At 39.7% G+C, this 24922-nt stretch overlaps 1 protein-coding gene across 3 annotated transcripts in view; it reads right to left on the bottom strand.

Moving 5' to 3' along the window:
- Nucleotides 1–24922, bottom strand: part of NR3C1 (nuclear receptor subfamily 3 group C member 1) — a 66326-nt gene that overhangs the window by 9917 nt on the left and 31487 nt on the right. For all 3 annotated transcript variants that reach the window (XM_083798698.1, XM_083798697.1, XM_083798699.1), the window contains 4 exons: nucleotides 15482–15645; nucleotides 11314–11430; nucleotides 6847–7125; nucleotides 4134–4278 (listed from right to left, as the gene is read on the bottom strand). In XM_083798698.1, the coding sequence (XP_083654824.1) occupies nucleotides 4134–4278; nucleotides 6847–7125; nucleotides 11314–11430; nucleotides 15482–15645 (705 nt within the window). The remainder of the gene's footprint in view (nucleotides 1–4133; nucleotides 4279–6846; nucleotides 7126–11313; nucleotides 11431–15481; nucleotides 15646–24922) is intronic.

Genomic DNA, 24922 nt, shown 5'->3' with positions numbered 1-24922 from the left:
TGCAAATTTAAACTATTTTCCAAAGTCTTAAGCTAACTTGAAATACATTTTTGCCCCTGCCTTAAGAGCCAAGTAACATTTTTCCCCACTTTACCTACTGGGAGAGGAAAACCTGTCAATGGCTGCTTTGCAGTGTTTTCCTTGTGCAGAGCACCAGCTGGGGAAGGAAATGCTGATTTTACAGCCCGGAGGCCTAAGGCGCACCTACGCGATTCAGCGGCAGCTTTTCTATTGACTGAAGTGGGAAGCGGAGGGAGCAGTCATTGCCACCCAACAGATTACAGCCCGGAAAGGAACACCAAATGCTCCCCGTTCTCCTGCCCTGGTTTACCAGCGCCAGCTCTTCAGCTCAGGCGCCCTTTATTATCCAGTGCTAACACTGGAACCGGCCGGGTCAGCCACTGCCACCCTCGCTGCCTCCTCAGATGAGCAGCTGCGAGTTGGAGTTAAGGAAAGAGGGAGGCTTTCATCTCAAGACTCTGATTAACTGGAGTAGTGACGACTTCAGAAAGATCAGAGGAAGGAAGGATGACAAACTGACATATTCTTGCAGAAATGAGAGCTGCATCATCAGAGGCTCATCTTTTCTGTTTTTTTACTTTGTTAGTTTTACAAACATTTCACTGTACCGGTGCAGCATAAGTGCATGAAATGGAACCACTGCTACCTACATATACGGTGAACCTTTCTGCACACAGCAAATGCTATAGGAATTATTTTTGGGGTGAAATGCAGGCTAAATATATTAAAATGGTAATTACAGATTTAAATATGCATAATTCCATATACTCAGTGAGATATTTATTAGTTATAGCATAATGTGATTTTTTTTTGCAGTGTGAACTCAAATTATTCAACAATTAAAAACCCATTCATGACAACATTTGTCACTATTGTGCAAGGCTGAAATGATGCAGGTCTGCATGAGGCCTCGGGTCAGGCCTGGAAGTTGCTGCCAACTTCTCAGCTTCTTTATACTTCCATTTAAGAAAAAGAAGTACATCAATTTTAAGGCTGAAGCTACAGACCACCTCTTGGGAATTACTCTATTCAAATAAAATACAAATACAGACATCATTTTGTTCTAACCCTCAACTGAAACAATGCTTTGAAACTGGAATTAACAGATATAAAGCCAGAACAAATCCTTAGTTACAAATAAAAATGCAGAAGTGTCATTTGCAGATCTTGAAAATTACAAGTTTGAACAACTTATACTTCTTTATCTGCATGCGGAAATCTGAAGCTACTGAGCACGAAGCAAAGGTCTGACGCAGACAGCTTCAGTTAACTGTGAAAATGACCATGATACTAAATTTCAGGCAAAAAAAGAGAAGATTCTGACGCATCTGCTACACACAACACCTATGCCTAACTGTATTTATTACAATCAAGCTTTAAAAGGAGAACTTGTTTCCCAATTATTTCAGGCAATTCACTACAATACTGTTAAATATTACAATTGCTTTTAGCTTTTATCAAATAATAGAGCTGTTTTGACTTTTAGAGGATGCTGCTTTGCCTATTTAAGTTAAGATGCTCAATGGGTTTTAACAAACATGGAATCCTTACATCAAATGGCACTATCTTATTTCTCTACCTTGGACCTGCTTCTAGAATATCTGAAATGTTTAGTTAAGTAAGAGCTTGGAGGTTTGGAGGGCAGCAGGGGGGTGGGTTGGGTGAAAAATGACTGTGATGCATCTCAGAAAACAGCACTGAGTAAATTCCTGTGTGGTTTGTAGGAAATGTTATGTACCAAAGTACTATTTTTTCAATGATGTATTAAGCAGAAAGAGCGGACATACCTGCTCTCTGTGTTGGTTTTTTCTTGCTGTACATGATGTCTCTCTTGCCCTACCCAACGTTTTAGATTTTAGCATCAGTAATGCTTCCCCAAAGGCACTACCCTTCTGGATTTCCCAGAGGTACTGTGCTTCTCCAACTTCTTGTAACTCATGCAGTGTTTTTATGTATTATTCATTAATTGTCATGTTTAACTCAGAGGTGGCTGTATTTTATTGATGAGTAGTACATAAAAAGTTACGACCAGAGAGAGTTTTATGGGCAACCTGTAGCACACTGGAGGAAGAGTTAGAAGAAACTGCAGTTCTCTTAGTCAACATATTTTATTGAAAACAAGTGTCATTTTAATAAACAGTTCATGTACCAGAACTATAATTCAACTAAATTTGAGAATTAACACTGACTATAATAGGATTATCCTTGCCTTTTTTTTTTTTTTTTTTAAGAGTATTGGCACATACTTAAATGTAAAGCTCTGTGGTTTTGACCAACTGATAAAACCACAGGAGATCTCTGACTTGTAGCAAATTAGATGCTATCATGCTTATTAGTGAGAATATTAGTTATTTTAATTAGTTCCACCACATGGAAGCTACTTTATTTCAGAGACATATTCTACTAACTTGATCAAAATAAGTACACAGATGGGCATACATTGGCCCCCCACCTTTTTTTTTTTTTTAATATAATTATTGTAAGGAAAATATTAAAGCTTGTAAATATTTATCCAGGCTTATATATGAAAAAGACATTAAAGTGAATAAATGAAAACAAAAAAATAGTCTGAAATAAATTACTAATCACAAAGAAAATGCAAAGATTACTTTCTTCTTTTTCTTTTAAATGGAAAAAAGATTTGGGAGATCAGGCACTGAAGTACAATAGGAACAAAAATATTATGACTACTGCCTCAAAACATGCCAAAGGGACTAGCATTACCTGAAAAGACAGGAAAATTGAGACATGAATAACACCTTGTCACCTGCATCTCTCTTCAAATTACTGTCAGTGAAATTGTCATGGTGATGAAGTTTTGTGATTGTATGAGTCAAAGGTCCTGCGTAGTTGTATTTAATAGTTTGTCCCCACAAATGGGCAATATCATTTCATGAAAAAAGAATGGCAAATCCATAGTGATAGCATCATATTAATTGGAAGCAGCAGACGGGCAAACTAGAATTTGAATGGCACTGACCAGCAACCTCTAAGATCTACATCTACAAAATAGTTTCAGCAATTAGTTCGGAGTACAGACTAAATGTCTCAACAGACTTTATAGATACTGCTAGCATCACTGGAATTGCAAGACCTAAAGACCACTTGGAAAGTTTATTACAAACTGCTCAGACAGACTTCTACCTGTTAAAGAAACTGCTGTTTAAAAAAAAATGAGTCAAAGGACACAATTGCTGAAATGGCTTCAAAACAAAAACACAGCAAGAAAGTCCATCAGGACCAATGCCAGAGCACGTCCTAATAGGAGAGGGTTTGAGACAGTATTCGGTCTAGAGACTGAAAGACGTAACCTAACCTGATCTGCTGCTACACCTTTGGAAAGTAATATAACTACGCATATTTCTGCACAAAGTGTTTATACCCACTGCAACTCAGATTAAGCCTTCTGTCCGTCACCTCCATGGTCCTGAATTCCCTCTTTCAGTCCTCTACAACACAGAATTACCAAACAACCCCACTTTGAAAAATACAAGGAAGACAACGCTCCGCGTGAGAAAAAAAGATACCCAAGTATTCTAGCAAATTCATTTTTTCTTGAAGACTGCTACCAAAGTTCAAAAACAACAAAAATAAAACACGCAAGTTTTTCCATTTGCAACCTGGTCTTTTTAGTCAGATTTTAAGCAGGCTCAGATATAAATGTTTAACTGTTCAATAATTCAGTGGAACTAAAAGGACCGTACTATTACTTTTATACAACAAACACACAGAACATTATGCAATTTGCTGAACTTATCTCTCCAACCCAGATAAATGTTCGGCTTCAACTTTGTTGGCTCGACTGAAATGAATGACTGTAACGAATGGTGCAGAGACAGTCACAATATGGAACATTTCAGTACAAACATCTCCCACAAAAACTTCTGTATACAAATACACTTAATATCTAAAAGACTGCTCTTTCATTTGACCTATTTAAAAACTAAGCAATCTGCTGTAAGAAAAACAATGCTGAAAATGACAAATTGATTTGTGATCTCTGCAAGAGCTGGCTACCCAGTGATTCACCTCTCATGTACCAAACACAGAAAGACTGCGTGGATTCTAGTACTCCCCGGTAAACGTAGAAAAATGACTCATGTCTCACTTACTCATTAATAATCAGATCTGGTGCAAAGCACAAGAGACTTCCATTTGATTGTTTGTATGATCTCCATCCTAAAGCAAAAGCCATTAGGAACATCCATGAGTACTGCAGAAGGGTCATTTGGTCATCCAGATGCAGATTTCTGAAACCTGAAAAAAAAAATTGAGGTGTGACAGTATTGGTAGCAAAAAAGAAAAAACAAAAAACTCAAACATAAATAACTCTGAAAAGGATGATGCTTATCATCAGTATGACTTCTGTACTACCAATGCAGATTCCTACTTTTAAAAGTGCATTTGATAATGATTTCTGTAAATGTGATGATAGTACCTGAAACAACAAGAAAATTGCTTGCCACGTTCCAACTACCTGATTCAGCCAAGTATTTCTGTATTTTAGATTACATTTTTGGTGGAAGAAAAAAAAATAGAACAAAAGAGGTTTCTTATGTGAAAGTCTTGTTGAAGGAAAAAAATGCACTTTAAAAGGGGGTGCAAACACCATTTTCCAACTACCAAGGTTACATTCAAATATTTGCACATGTAGAAATTAAGCATTGCAACCCCAGGACTCAGATTACAGCTTCTGGGCAATATGACTACATGTGAACCTTGAGAGGTTTGAACAGAACGCTTCAGCACAACTCAGGCTCGAGCTTGTTTACATGTAACTGCTGACCATGCACAACAAACATAACACAAAATAACAGGTAAAAGAAAGTAACAGGAAGAGTTAACTCTTGAACCTTACATTATAAATTATACCGGCATCTACATCTATACATCTTCAAAGTAAATTCTCAGCACCCCATCTACCAAAATGCACGCACACTGAAAGTACTGGATTCTTTCAACCATGTTGTTAGCTACTTTCTGGATGGAGAGAGTACTGGATGGATGATTTTGATTGGTACTACAGGTGCTAGAATGGGACGTAATATTAAAGAAAAATCAGAATATGTTGACGTGCTTATGTGAGACAGATGGTCAAAGACAGATTACAGAAGACAAAAATATCTAATATTCACTGCAATTCATTTGGCAATCTTGTAGAATTAATGGTAAAAGTTGTTTTTTTTTTTTAGTTTTTGAGAGTAGTGCATGAAATAACGAATGGTTTAACTTTAATTTTTGTTCTTATTCAACAACAGTTGTACATTGAGCTTACAAAATATATATCACATTAGAAGCAGTTAATGATGGTAGCTAATCTTGTGAAAATACATAGAATGAATAGAGCCAATTAAGATAATGAGTAAGTGTGTAAAATCTGAAAATTAGTCCCTTAAAAAGGCTTAAAAACGTAGGCAGGTTTCCTTTTGCAATGTTAGTTCCTATCAGATTGCGCCTACATTTAACGAGAAAATATTGTGCCACAGTGAATCACTACTAAAGTCTGAACTCAAGTTGATTTTATTTTATTGCATTAGGCATCTGACATCTAAAGAGCTCATTACAGTGCTGTTTCGTGAATATGTTTAAGTAGATAGCATTCAACAGATGATTATATAACAAAACTTGTATGCCTAAACAGCTTCAAATAAAAGCTTTTGGTTTTGGAGAGCATAACAACTACTATTTACTACTTCTAAAATACAGGCAAAGTATTTCAAAGTTATTTCGAACTTACTGGGTTAAATATTGAAACCTTAGTTCAAAACCTCCTCGGGAAAAGATTGTTTTGAAAATCTCAACTAAAGGATTTAGCAATCAGAGCTAGATTACTTTTAGTCTGTTTGATGGGATAATATCAGGAGAAGTATATACAAATTAAACACTCATGACAAACCACCTTAGTAATAAAAAAGAAAAGAGAATAGAAATGTGATAAAAATAGTTCCTATCAACATAATTATTAAACTGAAGCTTGGCATGTTCATAAAGAGCATATGTTCTAACCTGAAGGGTTGGTCTTATTAGTGGAACTGTTCAGAAGAGTTTATGAACACAGAAAAATGTTTTTACAAAAGTTGTATTTGAATTTGTATTTCAGAATACCAAATGATCTCCTACAGCCTTGTCCCAGCAGAAAGTGCGCACATGTGAACTTGTTCTAATGAAGACCTCAGCAAAAGGTGCAAGTCCCCACCACAGAAAGCCTTAACAGAGAAACAATCATCTCCTGTCACACCCCTGCTGGTCATGCATATTTGAGTTTGGTCTTCCTTTCCTACTCTTAATTTATTTCCTCTCCATCAAAAGAGAGACCAGTGTGTAAAACACACTCAAATGTCATTATAAGACTTTTTTTCTTCTGGCAGACCTCTTATATGTTATTGTACTCATGTGCAACATAAGCATTGAAAAAGTATTGTTCCTTTTTTTTTTTCTTTTAAACAGGTGGTTAATAGTATCGACAAGAAGTGAGAAAAATGATTTGTTTTATCAGAAAGAAACAGATCTTCAGCTTTCCTTGTGGCCCTGACTTCTCCCAAAAACATACTATGGGATGCTACACGTTATGTCCAAGGCTGAGACATTACTTTCTTCTTCTGTAAGGCAACTGCTAACTGTATCTTCAGGTGGGAGCCAAAATAACAAGAACACTACCAAGTTCCCCAGTTTAATTATGTAGCTACAATGCTTGAGAGAAAATGAACATTTTGACTTCCTCTCCTAAAAGGTTATCTATGAGGGCTCTGAAGTATACCAAAGATGAAGACAGATATTCAAATACAATAAAAAGACTGCACTTCGTAATTAATGCACGTCTCTTACCTGGTATTGCCTTCGCCCACTTTACTGCAGCTACAACTTGCCGTCCTCCTAACATGTTGAGAGTTGACAGGATGCGCCAGCTTGAGTCAGGCAGAGTGCTGTCGTAGCCTGAATACAGAACTTCGGGTTCGATCACTTCCAGCAGGGAAACAAGGGTAGGGGTCAGCTGTGGCAGTGATGCAGGAACTATGCTCTTGTTTCCAGGAGTTTCAGAAGCATCCCTCGTTCCCGTTACATTAGCTTGCTGGATTCCTTTTATCTTCTTCTTTGTTTTTCGAGCTAGGAAAGTTTTGGAAGTCACAGGTTAGATAATGGAAAGTAGCCACACACCAACAAAACGTAACAAAGGAAATGCCACTTCTCCCTGCATTTGTAGATCACGCAATTGAAACTTTTTAAGCATTTTTTTCATAAAATTGTAAATAATTTCACTTCAGTGCTAATCAAACTAATCAAAATTAGTTTATTTTACATTTTAATGAAAGTCACATTTACGTTAATGTTTCAGTATGTTAAAAGACATCTGCAGGGAGGACAAACACCTGAACCTAGAATTTGTATTACATGTGACATCTCAGTAAGACTTCATGTGACAGAATGACATCTGTTTAGAAAATACTTGCAGGAGGGGGCTCTTCATAATTTCCTTACATTAAGTATAGAAACCATACAGAAGGAAGGAAAAATACATTTAATGGGTAAAAAGTTACTCAATCTCTTGAGCCAGGGAAAAATTTTTTTTTTGGGAAGTGCCGGGCAGGAGTAGATTCTTCTTTTGCCAGCTTCCCTGAATATAAATCATTGCTGCATAATTAAACCATAAAATTCATATACCAAATAAATAAAACATTACACAGAGATGTTAACTGTAAACTGGAAGAAGCTGAAGCAACAATTTTATTAGCATATTGTCAACAATAGAGTTTCCTACTAAGCTTTCAGCCCTGCTGGACGTAGTCTGCTAGAACTGAACACACTATTTAACTGAGACCAGAATGAAACCCAATTCTTCTCCTCTGTCTCAACTGGTTGATCGATTTCTGTTCTGCAACTTCGGAGATAAACCAGTAGCACATAAAAGCATCATGTAAAGTGGGTTCACTTTCAAAGTTTGTGCTGTTATAGTCAGGATCTTTAATGATCAGAAATTTACCAAATCTGTAGCGTAACAAAATACAGTATCTCCCTCCTGACCCCTTTTCTCCCACTGGCTAGGTCAGAACCTTCAGAATCCTAACTGGTAAAGGTAACCAATTCTCTATGGACTTTGCATAAACTGAATTTTTTCAGAGGCTTAGATACTGGCCACACCTGCTGAGATTTTCTTGTTGGAATAGCATAACCACTTCTGTGGAGCAAAGAGCTTCTTTCTCTTTTTATTAGCGTACTTTCCCCCCCTCCATTATCCTTGTTCTCAAAAGCAAATAAACTGCTTTGACTCAAATTTACGTACAGATCCCCACAGCTTAATGCCGACACCTGGTATGGAATACTTCCAGCCCAGGAAGTCTGGTAAAACTATAATCAAAAGAAATATCTGATAAGATGAAGTGTTACACAAGAATTTAATGAAGTTCAATCCGTAAGGTTTCTTATACCTTAAGAGTCCCTTAACAAATGCTGAGGAGGAGCAAACAGTTATGACCCCATGAAAACACCAGTGATACTATGGGGAACAGAAGAAAAGTTCTGGAGGCAAAACTTCACGCTTAAGAAGAACGTGAAAGAACAAGAGACCTTCAGGGAAAATATTATCTGAAATGTTGGCACTGCCATGCGTCTTCTTCAAAACGAAGAAGACAGAAAGTAACATGAGTTGCCAAGACTTTAACTACAAAATGCAGTATGAAAGGCCAAAAAAGATTTTGAGATGACTTAATATGGGCATAAAAACTAACAATAAATCTTTTCTCTCCAAACACATCAGAAAGAGAAAAGGTGCCAAAGAATGTCTAGGATCAATTAATGATGAAAGTAGGAAATGAAAATTCAAAGAGGTAAAGGCTATAAGACAAAATACCATTATTCTACCGTATAAATCTCTGGTACCTGCAGCCTGATAATTGCACATTTTTCCAATCCCCCCAACTCAAAAAAAAAACGTAACAAAAAAAATCCAAAAAAGGGAGATAAGTAATGTCAAAGCTATGACTGATAAAGCAAATTAGATTAGAAAATGATTAAATAACATGTTTTTGGTGTATAAGGATCCATTTTTGTCTCAGTATAAGAGGAGGCAAGAATTAAAAAATTACCATGTGGTATTTTATTATTAAATAAGGTACTTTTCCACCCAATACTTTACAGGGAAATTCACTGCTACAGTTTGCTACAGGTACTAGAAATCTCTACATATTCAAACCGCAATAGGACAAATTCATGGAACAAGTAAACACGGAACAGTAATTCCTGAACTACAGTCCTAAAATAGTGAAAATAAAGGACTTTTTCCATCTGTTCTGTACTCCATACTGCCTTTCAGCTTTCTCTTCTACCAGTTCTTTTATACTACCAATTCACCACCTGTTCTGATATACGTGCTATATCGTTGTTTCCACGGTTCTTTTTTTTTCGCTGCTCCACACTACCTTGGGTTCTAACATTTTCTCTCCACCACGAAAGCAATTTTTTTGTCCTTTTCCAACAACCCCTATAACAATATCCATCCTCCAAAAAGTCACTGCTCTCTAAGATTCTCTGTGCCAAAACTCAAGCAAGCAAACTACAGTTGGAAGGGATCCAAACTACACGCAGAGAAGTGGTAAGCATCTGATATGTCCTTCAATTTTGCCTTTTCTCACCAAGGAAGATCAACTCAAATAACATCTACTTGCACCTTTCTTAGACAGCTGCACTGAAGCCTTCTTTAAGAAGAGTTCACCAATTTATGCAGGAATGGAAAGGCTTGCTATTAGAGCAATATGCATAAGGTGTTTTGTTCACATAGATACATGTATGAATACAACATTATGTATTTTGAAAACAACTACGAAGAGAAAAATGAGAGGAAAAAGTCTTAAAATGTATTCTTTTCTACCTCAAAATAAAAATTGTGCTTTTCTGGGCTACTCTGAGCTTCCTTTCTGCTGTACTGTTGCCCTCACTTGCTACCTGCCCCACCAGCCCCAGCAGCAAGGCACCTTCCTTCCTTCCCACGCCGGCACCAGCGGTCGGTAAGCGGACTACCCCGCTGTTAGCTCCAAAGCACGTGGTTCAGCCCATCGGCAGCGGCTGCTGAGCCAAGCCCACCTCCAGTAAGACACCCATTGACAACCTCATGTACTTTTAAGATTTATTTCAGGGCCCACTGTTGCAGACTTTGGCTGTTACGCCACATACACGCTTCCTGCACGCAGCTCACAACAGTATGTAAACACGCAGAACAAGAGTCTCCTTCCCCCGAAGGATGGGGTTTGCTTGTGAGCAACACGAGGGGAAGCTTTTCAAACTGTGTTGGGCTCTTCCCTTTGCCTTGAGGGCAGGGGCACACAGAGACACCTGCAGGGCAGAAAAATTGGTGATTCATCGCCTGAGAGAAGTAGAAGAGGCGGTAAAGATACGCTAACATAGACTACTCCGTATCCAACTCTAATACAATTCAGCATTTACGTTTTATTGCAGGGTATTTTCACTGAAACCAGAACTCTTGTTCATACTTGTATCTGACAAATACATTTTTGACATTTTTATTTTATCTGACAATTCTGATGATACAAATATCACCCTGATAACTATGCTAGCAAATACTAAATTAATCTCTACAGCTCAAGGAAAAAATATCAAAAATAAAATGTAGCTGACACCAATAAAAATGTTTTATGCCTTTTTACGGCTGCTGCTAAATCTCTGGTTGATGTGGCTTCAGTTTCTCATTAGCTATCCAGAACTTAGCAGAGGACAAGTATGTACTAGTACATTTGTATTTATTTATTATACTACCTTCTCTGGAGAGATTCTGACAGACATTTAAGAACAAGAACCCAAAGCATAAATAAATATAATTTCCTTTTCTTCAGTTTGAGGATGCAAGTCCCGCTCCAATTTTAGATCTACGTCTGGGCATTCCCTCCCATTTGCGGTTTTCAGCATCAAGTCACTTTCCTAAGTAAGAATAGGCAGGCATGACACTTCCCTACAAGACCTCCGTTAGAGTTCTGCTGTCTCAGATTCACTGAAAAAGCAACAAGATATGTGTGCTGACAGGAATAAAAAATAACCCGGTTTTGTGTGCATGACTCACTTCTGCTGAACATACTGAGAGATAGAGCAATTCAGTAAGGATAGGAAAGCATAGGAGAAATTTTAGCAATAAAAAAAATTACTTTTCATTAAAAAGCTCATGCACACCATAAAATGCAGTACTTTATACATATTAAAGTGCTTCTCAAACACTTTAGCTTCAGAAACAGCATGACCTTTATTGTCCGGAACTCAAAAATAAAAAAGGGATTTGAACACTGAAGTTACCTTCAAGGTTCATGCCAGCTTGAAGACATTTCCGGTAGCGGCACGCTGGACAGTTTTTCCTCCGAATTTTGTCAATAATACAATCATTTCTTCCAGCACACAGATAGTTGTGCTGCCCTGTAGTCACAAAAACAAAGAAAATCACCACAAATCCTACAAATAAATTAGTAGATGAAATCATTCGTTCCTTCTGTAACATTAAGGATACAGGGACTATGCAACATCTCTACTTACTGTACTTCATTTATTGCACAAATAAGATCAGTATCCATATGATTTCCAATACCTACACATCTAACAGACTTCTAATAAACAGCAATACCAGTACATTTAGGAAAAAAATCATATTTTCAATTTGTTACCACTAAGAAATTCTATTTTTAAAGCTATTTTTTCCTCTTACATGTCTCCAAGCTATGAGAAAGCTCTAAGCTTCTATGGCATGTTTACAGTTTCCCTAAATGACTTCACACAAGATGTAAATAACATTCATAAACTCATTTGGAAAGTATACACTTCAACATATCTACAGATACCTACAAATAGCTTTCATCATTTTAGAAGTCAAGAAGCTTCCCTTCCTTCCTGTTTAGAGTCTGAAGTGGACAAACTAAGTTTACTGACATCTTTATGGACTCACAGATTCAGAAAGAAATTGATCCTAGAAATATGGCAACCTGAAATACATAAATTGAGTGTATTTCTTTGCTGTTAACAGCGGGGCAACAGTAGAGAAGAATGATATGCATTCCTATGAATTTGAATTATTTATATGAATCTAACAATAACTTTCTTTAGAAAAAGGTATTACTAAAAGATACATCCTTCTCCCAGTTGGGGTCAAGAAACAGATGTTTCTTTAGTGGGACAAAGATGCAACCTAGGCTTTTACACTGTATTTCCAAGTCCTTATAGTATAACAGTGAGAAGAACAAACATGTCTTCCAAACACTGAGTTATTAACAACAAAGCCTAAGAGTCTTCTCACGGAAAAAGAGCTAGATTAAAGAACTTGTTTCAAATCAGCTTTGAAAATTACGGGTTCACAAGAATCAATTCCTATGGCTTTAGCCAAACCTCTGAGAAGTGTTTCAAATTTCTTGATTTTCCAAGGAAGCCCTGAACATTTTTCTGCAAGAACACCCCTATTTTTTTTTTCATTTAAGCAAAAAGATGAAGTCTTACTAAGCCTTGTATAATCTTTGTGTTCTACGATAAGTTAGTAAATAGACACAATTCATGGTTCTGCTTACCATTACTGGCATACCGATATATATACAATAGATACATGCATATACATGCACACACACAAACTGCAGACCAGTGAATATTTGTACTCTTGTAGAGTATAACTTCATGTCTCAAAGGTGTTCAACTGAGATCACGATTTCACATGATAAATAATGTTCCTTCATGTGCAGATTTTCCTAAGCCATCCCATTTTTTTCTAACAAAGAGCTTCATCTCCATAACAGTATTTTTTTTTTTTTTTTTTTACTACTTAGCCATTATTGCCTTTTTTCAGATGAAAGCTACTTTATTTCTTTGCGTTACATTATATTAAAGCTTTCTTTCCACATGAACATTTTGTGAAAAACGAGGAGAAGCCGATTTCACCTTCTGCTTCAATTAGTCTGAATGCTGCCCAAAAGACATGCCGGTTATACAAAAGGATGCATTTCAGTAATTTTTGATGCTTAAAAAACAGGCAAAGATACTTAACAAACAATACATCAGTAAAAAAAAAATGGTGGTAAGCAAACTGAGATCCTTCCAAGGGAATTTGCTGCAGATATGAGCATTTTACAGAGAGCCCTGACAACTCCACTGTTCGTTGTTGTACTGCCCCTAGCACAAGTATGCCCTTGGGCTGCGAAAGGCTGTGAAAACAGGAAGACTGAAAGGTTCTTGGGAACAGGCTGGGAATTAAAAAGGCTGAAAAAGCAGCACAATCTGGAGCACAACAGGAGGCAGAGGTGTCGGAGGGAATCTGAGCAGAGGGAAGGTGTGAGGATCTGAAGCAAGACGAAGGAACGGAGGTGGGGAGGAGAGATGAAGACTGGGGTTGGCAGGAGGGTGTGGGTAGCATGCTGGGAGGCGGAGAGGGTTGATGCTGGGACTGGAGAAACTGAAGCATGAGGGCTCTGAAGCACCACGAAAATAAGAGCCAGAACAAGATAGCTTTTGCTATGCTGGCTTCCTGAAGAAAGGATCCCTATTTGTGTGAAGGCCTGGTATAAATCTACAGTAGTTGTCCCATCTTCATCCTTCCTTTTTTCCTCTAATTCTACTGTATGGTCCAAGAAATACACTTTATATTTATTTTCTAGATACTGATACTTTCTGTTTCTGTAACTATTTCCATCGCAGCATACAGGTGTGCAGACAAAGGTGAGAAAGGATTTCAGGCTAAAGGCTCGATACCAATGCACAGAGTTTGCTTGATCTGTACGCTAACAGATGCCTGGTAGATGTTAGTGGCAGACATTTTTTCTACATATATTCTTTATAAGAAAAATGCCTATTAAAAATACATATATATGCATTTGCTCCTTAAAGTGAACATTAAAACTCATATATCCTGAAAGAGTTCCTGAAAACATCCATGTCTAATCTTATGCATTAAGGTTGGGATAATCTGTGGAACAATAAAAAAATGAAAGTGAAGGTAAACCTTGAGGAATTGCAATTTTACAACTACAACCCTGCTTTAGACATTTAACAGTAATACAGCTGATACAAGACGTGACAAGGTCACATCATTTCTTCATGTATCAATACTGCCATAACCTGTTTAAGCTCCAGAACAGGCAAGACTGTCACTATGACATATATTCAGCTGCCACATAATACTTATTCTGGGGGATATCCAGTGACCTTATTTCAGTCCAAGTTACAGATTTGGAGCCTGGCTGCAGATGGGAGCACAACTCCAGACAGGACTAGCTGAGAGTCAAGGACAGCCAAAGCAGCTCTGAATTTCACAGACAGCTCCGTGCTTTGTACTTGAGCTAGGATGGTCTCACTACACTTGGGAAACAGCTCCAGCTTGCCACAGAACCGACATCCTTTCCCATGATGAGCAGCAAAACCGCCACACGAGCTTGACTTCTCTGATCCCTCAGAGAGGCTCTGCGTTTCCCTGCAGTTTCCTATTGCATCATTAAGTTCTCTATTGCTTTGGATGAGTTGGGAACTCAGAAATACTTCTTCTGCAGGACTGAATGCCAATACATCTTTGTCAAACACAGCCCGCACTCTTCTCAAGTGAAATCAAACTTGCAAAAATGTTAGCAAAAAATGGTAGTCTGAGTCACTTCAAAATACCCAGCTAATGACTGCATGAAAAAGGCACGAGACAGGAAACCCTGTAAGAGGTTGCAACTGAGAGTTACATAACTTTAGCATACAGGAATTGCTATCTTTTCAGCGAGAATGAGAATACAGTCTGCAATTTTTCCTTCTCTCTCTGATACTGAAGTGAAGAGTCAGGCACCAAGGTACAACCTAGTTCGTTACCTAATGTCTACGTACACAGTCCAACAGTCACAGATTATTTACCCTGCTATACCACTACAGACTCGCATTTAGTTTTCCATCACCTCTATTTTCTGCCTGTGGTTACAGAGAAATCGAAAACCACACACGTTTCTGTCAGTTACCTCTGTATGTATCACACGTGGACATGTATGTAACGATCAGTATCGGTGACAGTTCTACACTTTTTCCTATCATAACTTTGCTTAGGAGAGAGATCAAATTTCACATACAGCATTATAAACAAAATCAGCTAATACGGAACTCAAAATCAAAGACTTTATGAATTTAATGCACAGACATGTATCTGTGCATAAATAGGACAAATAAACAAAAACAACAGCGAAAGAAAGGAAACAAACAAAAAGCTAAGATAACAATACATCCTTTTACACTGGGAGTGAATGGGAGCATTTTCTAGATGTAAACAGAATCTATGCTTCAGATAATCACACCATTATCAATGTTACTTACTATGAAAAGGACAGCCATATAATGGACGGGGTTTTCCAGTAGAGTCTAACAACAAGGATTCCAGTAAGATTAACTAGCCTGGTTTTGGCCACTAATACGTAATTGGATTTTATATTTTTAAACAGGAAATTGATCATATAATCAAAACACGTCTTACCTTCCACAGCTCTTTTGAAGAACACTTTGCAGCTGCCACAAGTAAGAACACCGTAATGACACCCAGAGGCCTCATCGGAGCAAACAAGACAAAGCTTGGGAGGTGGTCCCGTAGTTGCTGAGGTTGTGGATGGAGAAGAACTTACATCTGATCTTATTCCAGGGCTAGAAAAAAAGGTGTCAAAATACTTATACTGAAGATCTGTGGAATAGCGGCAAATATAATTTTCATAACAGCAAGAAATGGATTGCCCTTATCTGCAAACACAGCTCTCCACACAAACTTCACTAGCCCTGGAAACAGTTAACCACTGATTTTTGTAATGCGTAAGTAAAGCTGTAAGGATTTTTTTTTACTGCCTGTTTGACTACGTCAAGATTACTTCCCTTACCCATCTCTGAAGCCAAGTTTCCTGCGCAGTGATCCTAGTCTATAAAATTGACTCTTAAAGTACACTCTTACTCCATACTGTTCTCATTATGGTTACACTCCCTATAGTCTGCTTTAAGTCCCACAAGAGCTTCCTTTCCACTGGTTTTCTACCAGGACACTCTATATAAGAAACTGTGCAAATTAAGACATATTCACATATATATAGTAATAAATGATCCTTTCAGCCCAGCATATTAGGAAAATAATATATATTCTTAATTTCAGGATCTGGTTTTCCTATATAAACACGCAGGCCATCTCCAAATGAAGGGTTAGTTCTTTAACAAAAAATCATGGTTACAACAATAAACAGTCCGTCATAATCACCTTCGCGCTGCTTCTGATCGTAAGGGCTGAACCAACAACGGCTCTGCCAAGGTTCAGAGGCTAACCTTATTCAGCACAAGCCAGCAATGCACACAAAGCCCGACACCTTTCTTGTTTCGGGCTGCCACAACATCTTAACACCTTATGGATCATGAGGCCCATTTTGTTGAGTTTGTTTTCACAAAACTGTCAAACTTTTAACTGAAATTTCTATATTGTATGCTTAACTTAAAAGTGATTTTAGAATTTTCTCCAATAGGGTTCTGGCCGCATTTACTTTATGCTGTTGGTGCCTTTACTCAGAAACACGCTCCCTAGCGTGGACTGAAAGTTTCAGTGTGGGCTGGCTTGTAAATAGAAAATGCCTTTTCCTCTCCCCAAGGAAACCTGAATACATTTGGTCACACATTTTAAAAAAAAAAAAAAAGTCTCTCAAACATTCACAAAAAATATGAATTCCAGCCCAAATTAAACCGCTCCAACACTTCGATGTCCCACCCAGCCTCGCAGCGCCTCGCCGACTGCGGCACCTCGGCTGCGGTGTGCGCAGCGGGCAGGAGCGCGGCGGTGAAGCAGGAGCGAGCAGCAGGAATCCAACCACCCGAACGCAGAGGGATGAAAAGCCAGACCAGAACAAGCACATCCACAGTGCTTTGACGGACGCAGAACCAGATGGCAGGGAAAAGTGAAAATCGCTTAAGGAAAGAAAGCGAACCCACCAAAACCCAACCAACCCACAGGGTCTGAGGCGTACCGGGGGGCTGGTGGCCTCAATCTAAGCCAGAGCAGAGGGGGAGAGCAAAAGCTGGTCGGGAACACAGCAGCAGCCAGGACACGCTGGAATAGCTGGTACAGAGGCTGACGGACAGAAATGGGGCTAAATGAGGATTAGGGCTGCAACAAGGGGTGGGGTGAAGGCTTCGGTAAGCAAGACCGGCAGTGGGAATGAGGTAGGAGCAGTAAACCTTGAGGAAAAAGGGAAGAAAAACGCCCACCCAGGAAGTAACAGCTCTTCCCAGAACTGGGAGAACTCCGATCTGTCACAAGTCCTTTGCTTTCAGAAAGTATTTGCGAATTGCAGCAACACTTCCTCTACTATATTACTCTACGAGGATGCCAACAACTATCATCACCATCATTAGGAGTCTGTCAACTCACGTGACCTCATCAATAGATTATAATCCTGTTTATGACCCATATGATGGCTTTTCTATGTCATCTGATTAAATTTGGCTTTTCTTAAAGAATAGAAAACTATGCTAAAATATTTAGGTTGCACAATCAAGCATTCAACATCCAAGTAATGGCAGAATGTAATTCATCCCGGTTACGTTTATTTGATGTCCTTACAAACACACACATTTAATTACACACCCATCCGAATTTTCACTCAGCACGCCCGCTTTCCTCAGTACAGAAGCACTCTAGGAATGAGTAACGTACCGATGGAAGCAGCCGTCTGAAGGCCCTGCTCCTCGGAGGAGGAAATGGGCTACAAGCTGCTGGTCACAGGTCTGCAGGAAAAGAAACCTCACGGGTAAGGAAGTTGAGGACTCAAATCTATTTCTGCTTCTTATTACTAAGCTGTGTGTGTGCTGGTATTGGATTAATACAAAACAAAGTTTCTCATAACAGGCAGTTGACACGTTCCCTGCCTTTTAATGGACAGCCTGAGCATCTTTCCACGTGTAGTTTTTGAAGACAACTAATTTAGACACAAAAATTAAACTCTTTATACCTTGTGAATTTATGGCAAAAGCATTTTTAAGAAAACATTTATCAACTGTTATAGAAACTACGGTAGTGCCAAACATATTCTACTGAATTTTTTCAATCACCTTTAATGTTTAATAGGGCTCATTTTTTGTACAAGTATCATAGAAAATGTAATGTGATAAAGGAAACAGATGATACAACAAAACTAAAAATAAATTATTACACATTGATTAATAAAGCAGTAGCCAGCAATCTAATCTGGGCTCCTGGCATATCTTTTCAAGCTTGGCACTATCAGATAAGGCCAGTATTTACTAATGGTGTGGAAATCTGCCAGACACCGACTGTCCCTTGGTTGTGCAAAACAGAACTTTGCTTGCCTGAAGCATGGCGCACAGGGTGGATCGCGGCGCTAAGGACTCGTGCGAGAGCTTTACAGATCAGATCACCAGCCGAAGTGAACGTTTACTAACCAAAATAGCCCCGTACCTAAAACAAACTGCTTTGAGGTTTAATAGCAATCTTTTACATGCAAAGTTACAGGATGAAATAGTAAAAGACAAATAACTACTACTGAAGTGGTTGTGTCTCTCTGCCCAAGACGTGGGAGAAATTCCATCCTAAGATAATATAATAACTAGTAAGTTGTCTTTTTGTTATTTGCAGAAATGTTTTAAGGCTCAACAAAAGCCTAATAAACTACCATTCTTAACTAAATAAAAGAAAAAATAAACAAGCCCACATGAGAGAGGAAAAACTTTCCAAATTTTAATGGTTCCAAATTCATAAAAACTTTAAATTCTATTTTGGGAGGCAAGGTGTTCGTTAATTAAGGGTACTGAGCTCCGCTCTCGTGTACTTTCAGAAATTACTTATACCTAAGCTAGTTTTATTTGTTTGCATAGATACATTTGTTGATTGTTTCCCATCAAGGAGACGCACGGAGGGGAAATGAGAAGACGCGAAGAGCAGAAGATGCAGCTCCATAAACGAGCCCTGCAGAAATCACGTTGTTTAACTAAGGCCATTTCTCTGTTAATCATTCACCACAGAGTTTCAAACCCGGCTCAAGGTTCAAACTTCATTAAAGACGGGTGTGGTAAAGAACGGCAGCGTGAGGTTTTTGTTTCAGCAGCTCCCCTTCCAGCGACGGGCACGGGTTTCACCGTGCCGGGGCGGCGTTCCCCGGGGGCGGCACGCGGGGCTCCCTGCGGCCAGGTGGGCGCAGCGCTGGCAGGAGCAGCAGGGGAGCGGGTCAGGAATGCAAACAACAACAATCTCCTGGCACGGTTATCAGAGCCGGGACACCAGATACGGGCGATCATGGAACTGACAGCCCCGTAATTAACGGGAAAAGCTTGAGCAGAAAGACGCGGCAGAAAGCTACCGGTCTTCTGAAGAAACCTTCCTTCAGTGCAGTTGTTCATCGGTGGCGAAAACATTTGCTTTTTCCCCCCTATTTCTGCCTCCTTTTGTCTTTACTGTGAATATAAAATCTCCCTGGTACCACACAGAATATACACTCTTATACATGCTAAACATGCTAAAACTCTGTTATACCATTTTAAAAAGCATGCCACCTTCCTGCTACTGTATGTTATTAAACAAACAAAAAATCTCCAGTGAGACAGTGAAGAAATGAATACTTCCAAAACTAAAATGGTGAATCACGTACAGTCAACAGTTTACGACCCTCTACCAGTGAAGGAAAGCTTTGGACCATCCCCTTTGCCACGTTCTGCCCCGAACCCGTGGCTGCGTGTCGGCGGCAGAGGCGCAGGGCACGGCGGCACCACCAGCACCAGCACGCCCCACGCGCGTGCAGCAGCGCCACAAGCACGGGCACCGCACCACGAGGCAGCGGCCCCATCACGAGATCCCTCCTGGCACCCTTTTCAGCCCCTCCGGACAGAGCCGAGCCCGGGCGCATACCCTCACCTCCGAGGCAGGGCAGCACGGACGGCGGTGGCCAACTGCAAAGGGCACGTTCTTTTTTAAAGATGCCATGAAGTTATCGCCAGTGGCACGTCACACACATGCAATGAGAAAAGCACTTGGCTAGCAGTTTAAAGACCCAGTGCATTTAAGGGAAGCAGCCGTAAGGTACACAACAGGAGAAGGAACATCTCAGGAAACCTGCGGGGCTGCTAGGCAAAGCAGCAGCTGTCAGCTCAGCAGTTTTCACCTTCAAAACAAAACAAAAAACAAAACAAAACAAAACAACCCCCCCCAACAACCCTACCCTGAAGAGAAGTTGAGGGGAAACAGATAATATGAGGTTTTTTGAGACACACAGACAGCTAAGCTACTGCCTGGTGCCATTGTAAATTGCAAAACCAGAACACCTGCAACTGGCTCCTAAAGCCTCGAAAACCTCTATGAACCTTTTATTCATGTCCAATTGTCAGCTATTAGGAAAAAAAAGGATGAAATATGTCAAGGATGGAAGAAAGCAGCTGAATGATTGACGTATTTAAGTTTAAAGCAGTGCAAATAGGACTGTTTTGTTCTTTCTCCTAATCTAATACTTCATACACGAATCGCATTCACTACACAATAAATCCAGACCACAAAATAATGGGTGCTCTAAGTCCTGGTTCTCCAGAAAAAGTCAACTTCTTATTTAAATAACATATGCTTAATAGCAAGTTACTTATCCATGTAAGTAGTACCACCAAATAACAGTAAAGAAACAATTTTCAATGTCACTGCCATCTGGGCCTCTTTCTTATCTTCGAGCAATGAGAACAATGTAAACATTCGGCTGCATACACCAACTGATTACATTTCTTGAATTGCTTACTTATTTCTTTATTAACTAGAGAATTGCTAATTATTTTTGATACCGTCTTAAGCAGGAAAATAGTTTTCTGAGCAGGCAGAAAAAATTGTTAAACTCTATTGACGCTACCAGTCCACATTATGAAAAGCGTATTTGCCAATTGAAAATAATTTCAAAAATGTATTTTTTTTAAACTTTTTTTTTTTTTAATAATAAATACTTCACTTATGAACGTATCATGTTGCTGCTGATTTTCATTTCCTAATTCCCAGGGCGTAGCACTAGATTGTACAGAGCTTGCACGAGCAAAAGAAAAAAAGGCAGAGGTCCCATCCACACCGACCAGCTGCTATTGCCATCCCTTGCACAATCGGCTGGAGAGCCTCCACGAACAGCCGGGCTTTAGAGACTCCCCTGCCAAGCGAAAGGTCTCTGTGGCAAAGCAGGGACAGACTCCCCACCACAGCCCTCCAGAGCACCACAGGTCACAATGGTCTCGTCTGTCTCACGTAACTCACTCGCTTAAGTGTAGAGACTGAAAATTGGTATGAATTTGTAAAAAACCAGTGACTTCCTTCCAGGCTGTCTGCAGTCCCTACCTAGATATACGTCCTGTGCTTCATCTGGCAACCACCGAGTGTGCACAAAGCTCAAACGCTGTCCGTGGATATCAAATTCACTGCATTTCACCTCCAAGTCAAAGGCATGACGGTGTGCTGATCCACACATTCCTATCGACCACCTTAATGTGTACATACAAAAATCACTCTCCCAGTAACATTTATACGGAACCTTCATATTCGTAAGCTTTCCTTCCCATCTTGTATTAAAAAAAAAAGCAACTGATCTGCTTTGGTAGAAGTAGTGCACATTGCCAATGATGCCATAATAAATTAAAAACCTACAAAACCTACTACAGATTACAGTATTTACCCAAAGTCTGTGAATAAAAGCATCCAGTATTACTGTTTTATAGCCCCTTTGAAAGCCAAGATGATTAACACAATTTCCTTTATCACTCACTCAGATAAAAACCGTATCACAAGTTGATAAACCAGGAAACCAGATTCTGAACTTACGGTCTGCTTTTGTGTACCTGCCTGCGACACGACCCACTGCCAGAGCGTACCAACGCAAAGACTGGTCGAAGAGAAGGCCGCGTCCCATCCTGCTTCAGGACCGAACGCCGCAGCTCGCTGCAGAGCAATGCTCGCTGCATTATTTTCCAACCAAACCGGTGAGCATCACCATGCCTCCTCCACGCTACATCTACATACATTTTATAGCCAACTCGTAATGGAGTACTGGGACTGTAATTCACAAAAAAGTAAGATATGAGACGTACCTAAAGCAGCAAACTCTTACAGTTAGCCTCTACGTTCAGAGCCGCATACATTTCACTATTCCCTGTAATACAGCTAGAACAGACTGCGTGATTCACTGCTTTGTATAAAGTCGTCTCAAACACTGTAAACAGTTTCGCTCTTGCTTCCAACAACCCTCATACATCTTAACAAGGACATTAACCAAGTATCAAGACCGAGTTCCAACCAGGAAAGTGGACTCAGGTCTCGCTGGGGAAAGACGTTACATATATCCACTAGGAAAGATATTTTTCAAAGTAGCAAGCGTGGCTTTACTCATAAACTCCGAACGGATCCCTTCCTGCAAGGCTACACTGAACCACCCGGCGTTTCGATCTCTGTACAGTCCAGAGGTCTTGCAGAGAGCCTGACTCGCAAACCTAAACTCTGTTTGCAGTAAATACATGAAGAAATAGTATTTGTTCGATTAGAAAAACCAGCACACGCACAAAGTCTGCCGACACAATGACGCTGCCTTCTCCCGCGCTGTCTTAAGCACGTCTCGCGGCCCAGGAGCTCTCCTGGCAGCTCCCAGGGGACAGGCAATGCCCACGGCTGGCACCACAGCAGAGGACAGCTGCTGGAGAAGTGACGCAGACAACCCACCACCACGCTCTAGCTGACAACATCAGCCACCAGATACATTAATTTATACGCATTTAGTAGAGCTTCAATGACGGAAGCGTGCTGTTAAGAGGAGGCTTCTCGGGGAGCCTGTTTCCCAGCATTTCACAGAGGCAGCGGGGACCATCACTCTTAGCATCCCTGCTCCGTTTCCTACAACCTGCACTTAAATAAAGAGCCACCCTGAGAGCAGAGGCAAATACCAACGGCATATTAACAGAAGATCTTTTGTGCAGATTCCTGATATAGCACAAGGGAAATAAAGCAAACGCAGTCAGATGGTACAGCCTCCCGATGGGCACCGGGCTGTTTACTGTCTGTAACGACCCTATGATATTTCCTCTGGTCTGGGGACAACGATCCCCCCGCAGGTGGCTCAGCGCTGCCCCTCATCAGCGCGCCCCTGCCAGGTGCTCAGCGGGGTGCTCAGCGGGGCCCCGCGCGGGGCACGCTGCTGGGGCGCCCGGCACAGCCACTTGCACCAAAGCCATCGCGTCTCCTCGCTCCGAAATGGCGTCTGCTACCATTTTAGAGCTCACACAGGAGTGAGAAAGAAACACTAACGCAAGTGAGTGACGTGATTTTTTTTTTTTTTTTTGGATACTCTCCAGAACGTAAAGGTTTCAAGGGCACAGGCAAAGCTTTCTTGGAATGGATAAATGGTAATTGATGTTGCAGCTGCAACCTTAGCTAGAGCTCACGGGATTTCAAATGTACTGTAGCCTTAAAATATTTATGACCAGAATATGATAATTAAATTACACGTTCAAAACTTTTACATTTATTACTGTGCACCAGTAAAGCAGCCAAGACGTCCTGCCTTCAAGGGTAGAACCTAATTTCTATATGAATGAACTTATACATATTTTCCAGAAGTGTTTATATATTTTGTTTTTATTACTTTCATTGTTCTTTCATTACTTCCTTAAATACAGAGGCAGTAAAAAATAGTAAGGCAGAAACCCGTAGCTTTAGATTTAAATAAAACCTTTACATAAGAATATGGAATCAAATCCTAACGCGCCATCCTAATTCTTTATGCTTAGCTGGATAACAAAATATGCATTACATCTTCGTATAGTTTTATAGATGGTTGCAGATCATCTAAAAACTTTGTTTTCAGGGATTCTGTCTTGCAGAAACATCCAGCTTTATAGGCATACGTACGCGCACTATGTTTAGAAAGTAAGCTGCAAGCAGGTGTCTCTGCAGAAGGGGACTGCACGTAGAAAGAGCGCAGGACTAATATGCAGCAAGTAGAAGAAAGCTCAAAAATCTACTCGGAATTTGCTTTATACAAATGTATTCTGATTTTAAACACAATATGAAATTATGTCTAGTCCACTTGATCTCTGAATGCAGCGAGCTCTGTTTCTGATCTCAGCAGCCACAGAGAGGTGTGTTACCTCAGTGACACTTCCTTGGAAGCAGTTCAGTTTTTCAATATTAAAACACCAAACCTTGCAAACAAACCAAAAGTCCATGTACCCGCCAAAGAAGTATTATCTTGACAGAGGTCCTTTAACGTACTAATTTCATTGCCGGTACACAGAATTCAACAAGACAGGATTCTTGCACAGAGATATTTTGTTTTTAGACCAGACCAAGGAGCTTGACTCTGTCACGTTTTACCTTATCCTACGAGGCCACAAGATATCTGAAAAGTATTTCACTCAAGGTATCTCTGAAAAGTATTTTACTCCAGAGGAATCGAACTGAAAATATTGAGCAGGGCTTGTTCCATTAATGACCTCATATGAGCTATGTATATGTTGCTCAAGTTTTCTTCATGTGAGCACTTCTGTCAATCACAGGGCTGTGGTCACAAGCTGCCGAAATGATGTTGCTAGGAAAAAAGGCAAGACATCTGGAAAGCTGACTGTAACGTACATGGAAAGATATTAATGGCACTGTACAAAATGCAGCAAAAGGCTGAACTGAGCTTCAAGAGTCACAGACCAAATATTTTAAAAGCTGAAAGATAATACTTGCATAGTATCAATTGATTCATAAAGCTATAAATACATTTGGACTGGTCATTAGAAAGTTCATTTGTGCTATTTTAGGAAAAAAACAGCAAGACTTTTGGTGCCAGTATAACCCTTTAACAGTAATCCTGACACCAATTTTATGAGTGCGTATACACAGTGCTATTCACCACAGTTTGTGCTTTTAATGGCACTGCATAATTATTTT

The sequence above is a fragment of the Anser anser genome (assembly GCF_964211835.1).
Source record: "Anser anser genome assembly, chromosome: 14".
Lineage (NCBI taxonomy): Eukaryota > Metazoa > Chordata > Aves > Anseriformes > Anatidae > Anser > Anser anser.
The sequence above is the reverse complement of the archived record's forward strand: the minus strand, read 5'-3'. Positions and strand labels throughout refer to the sequence as shown.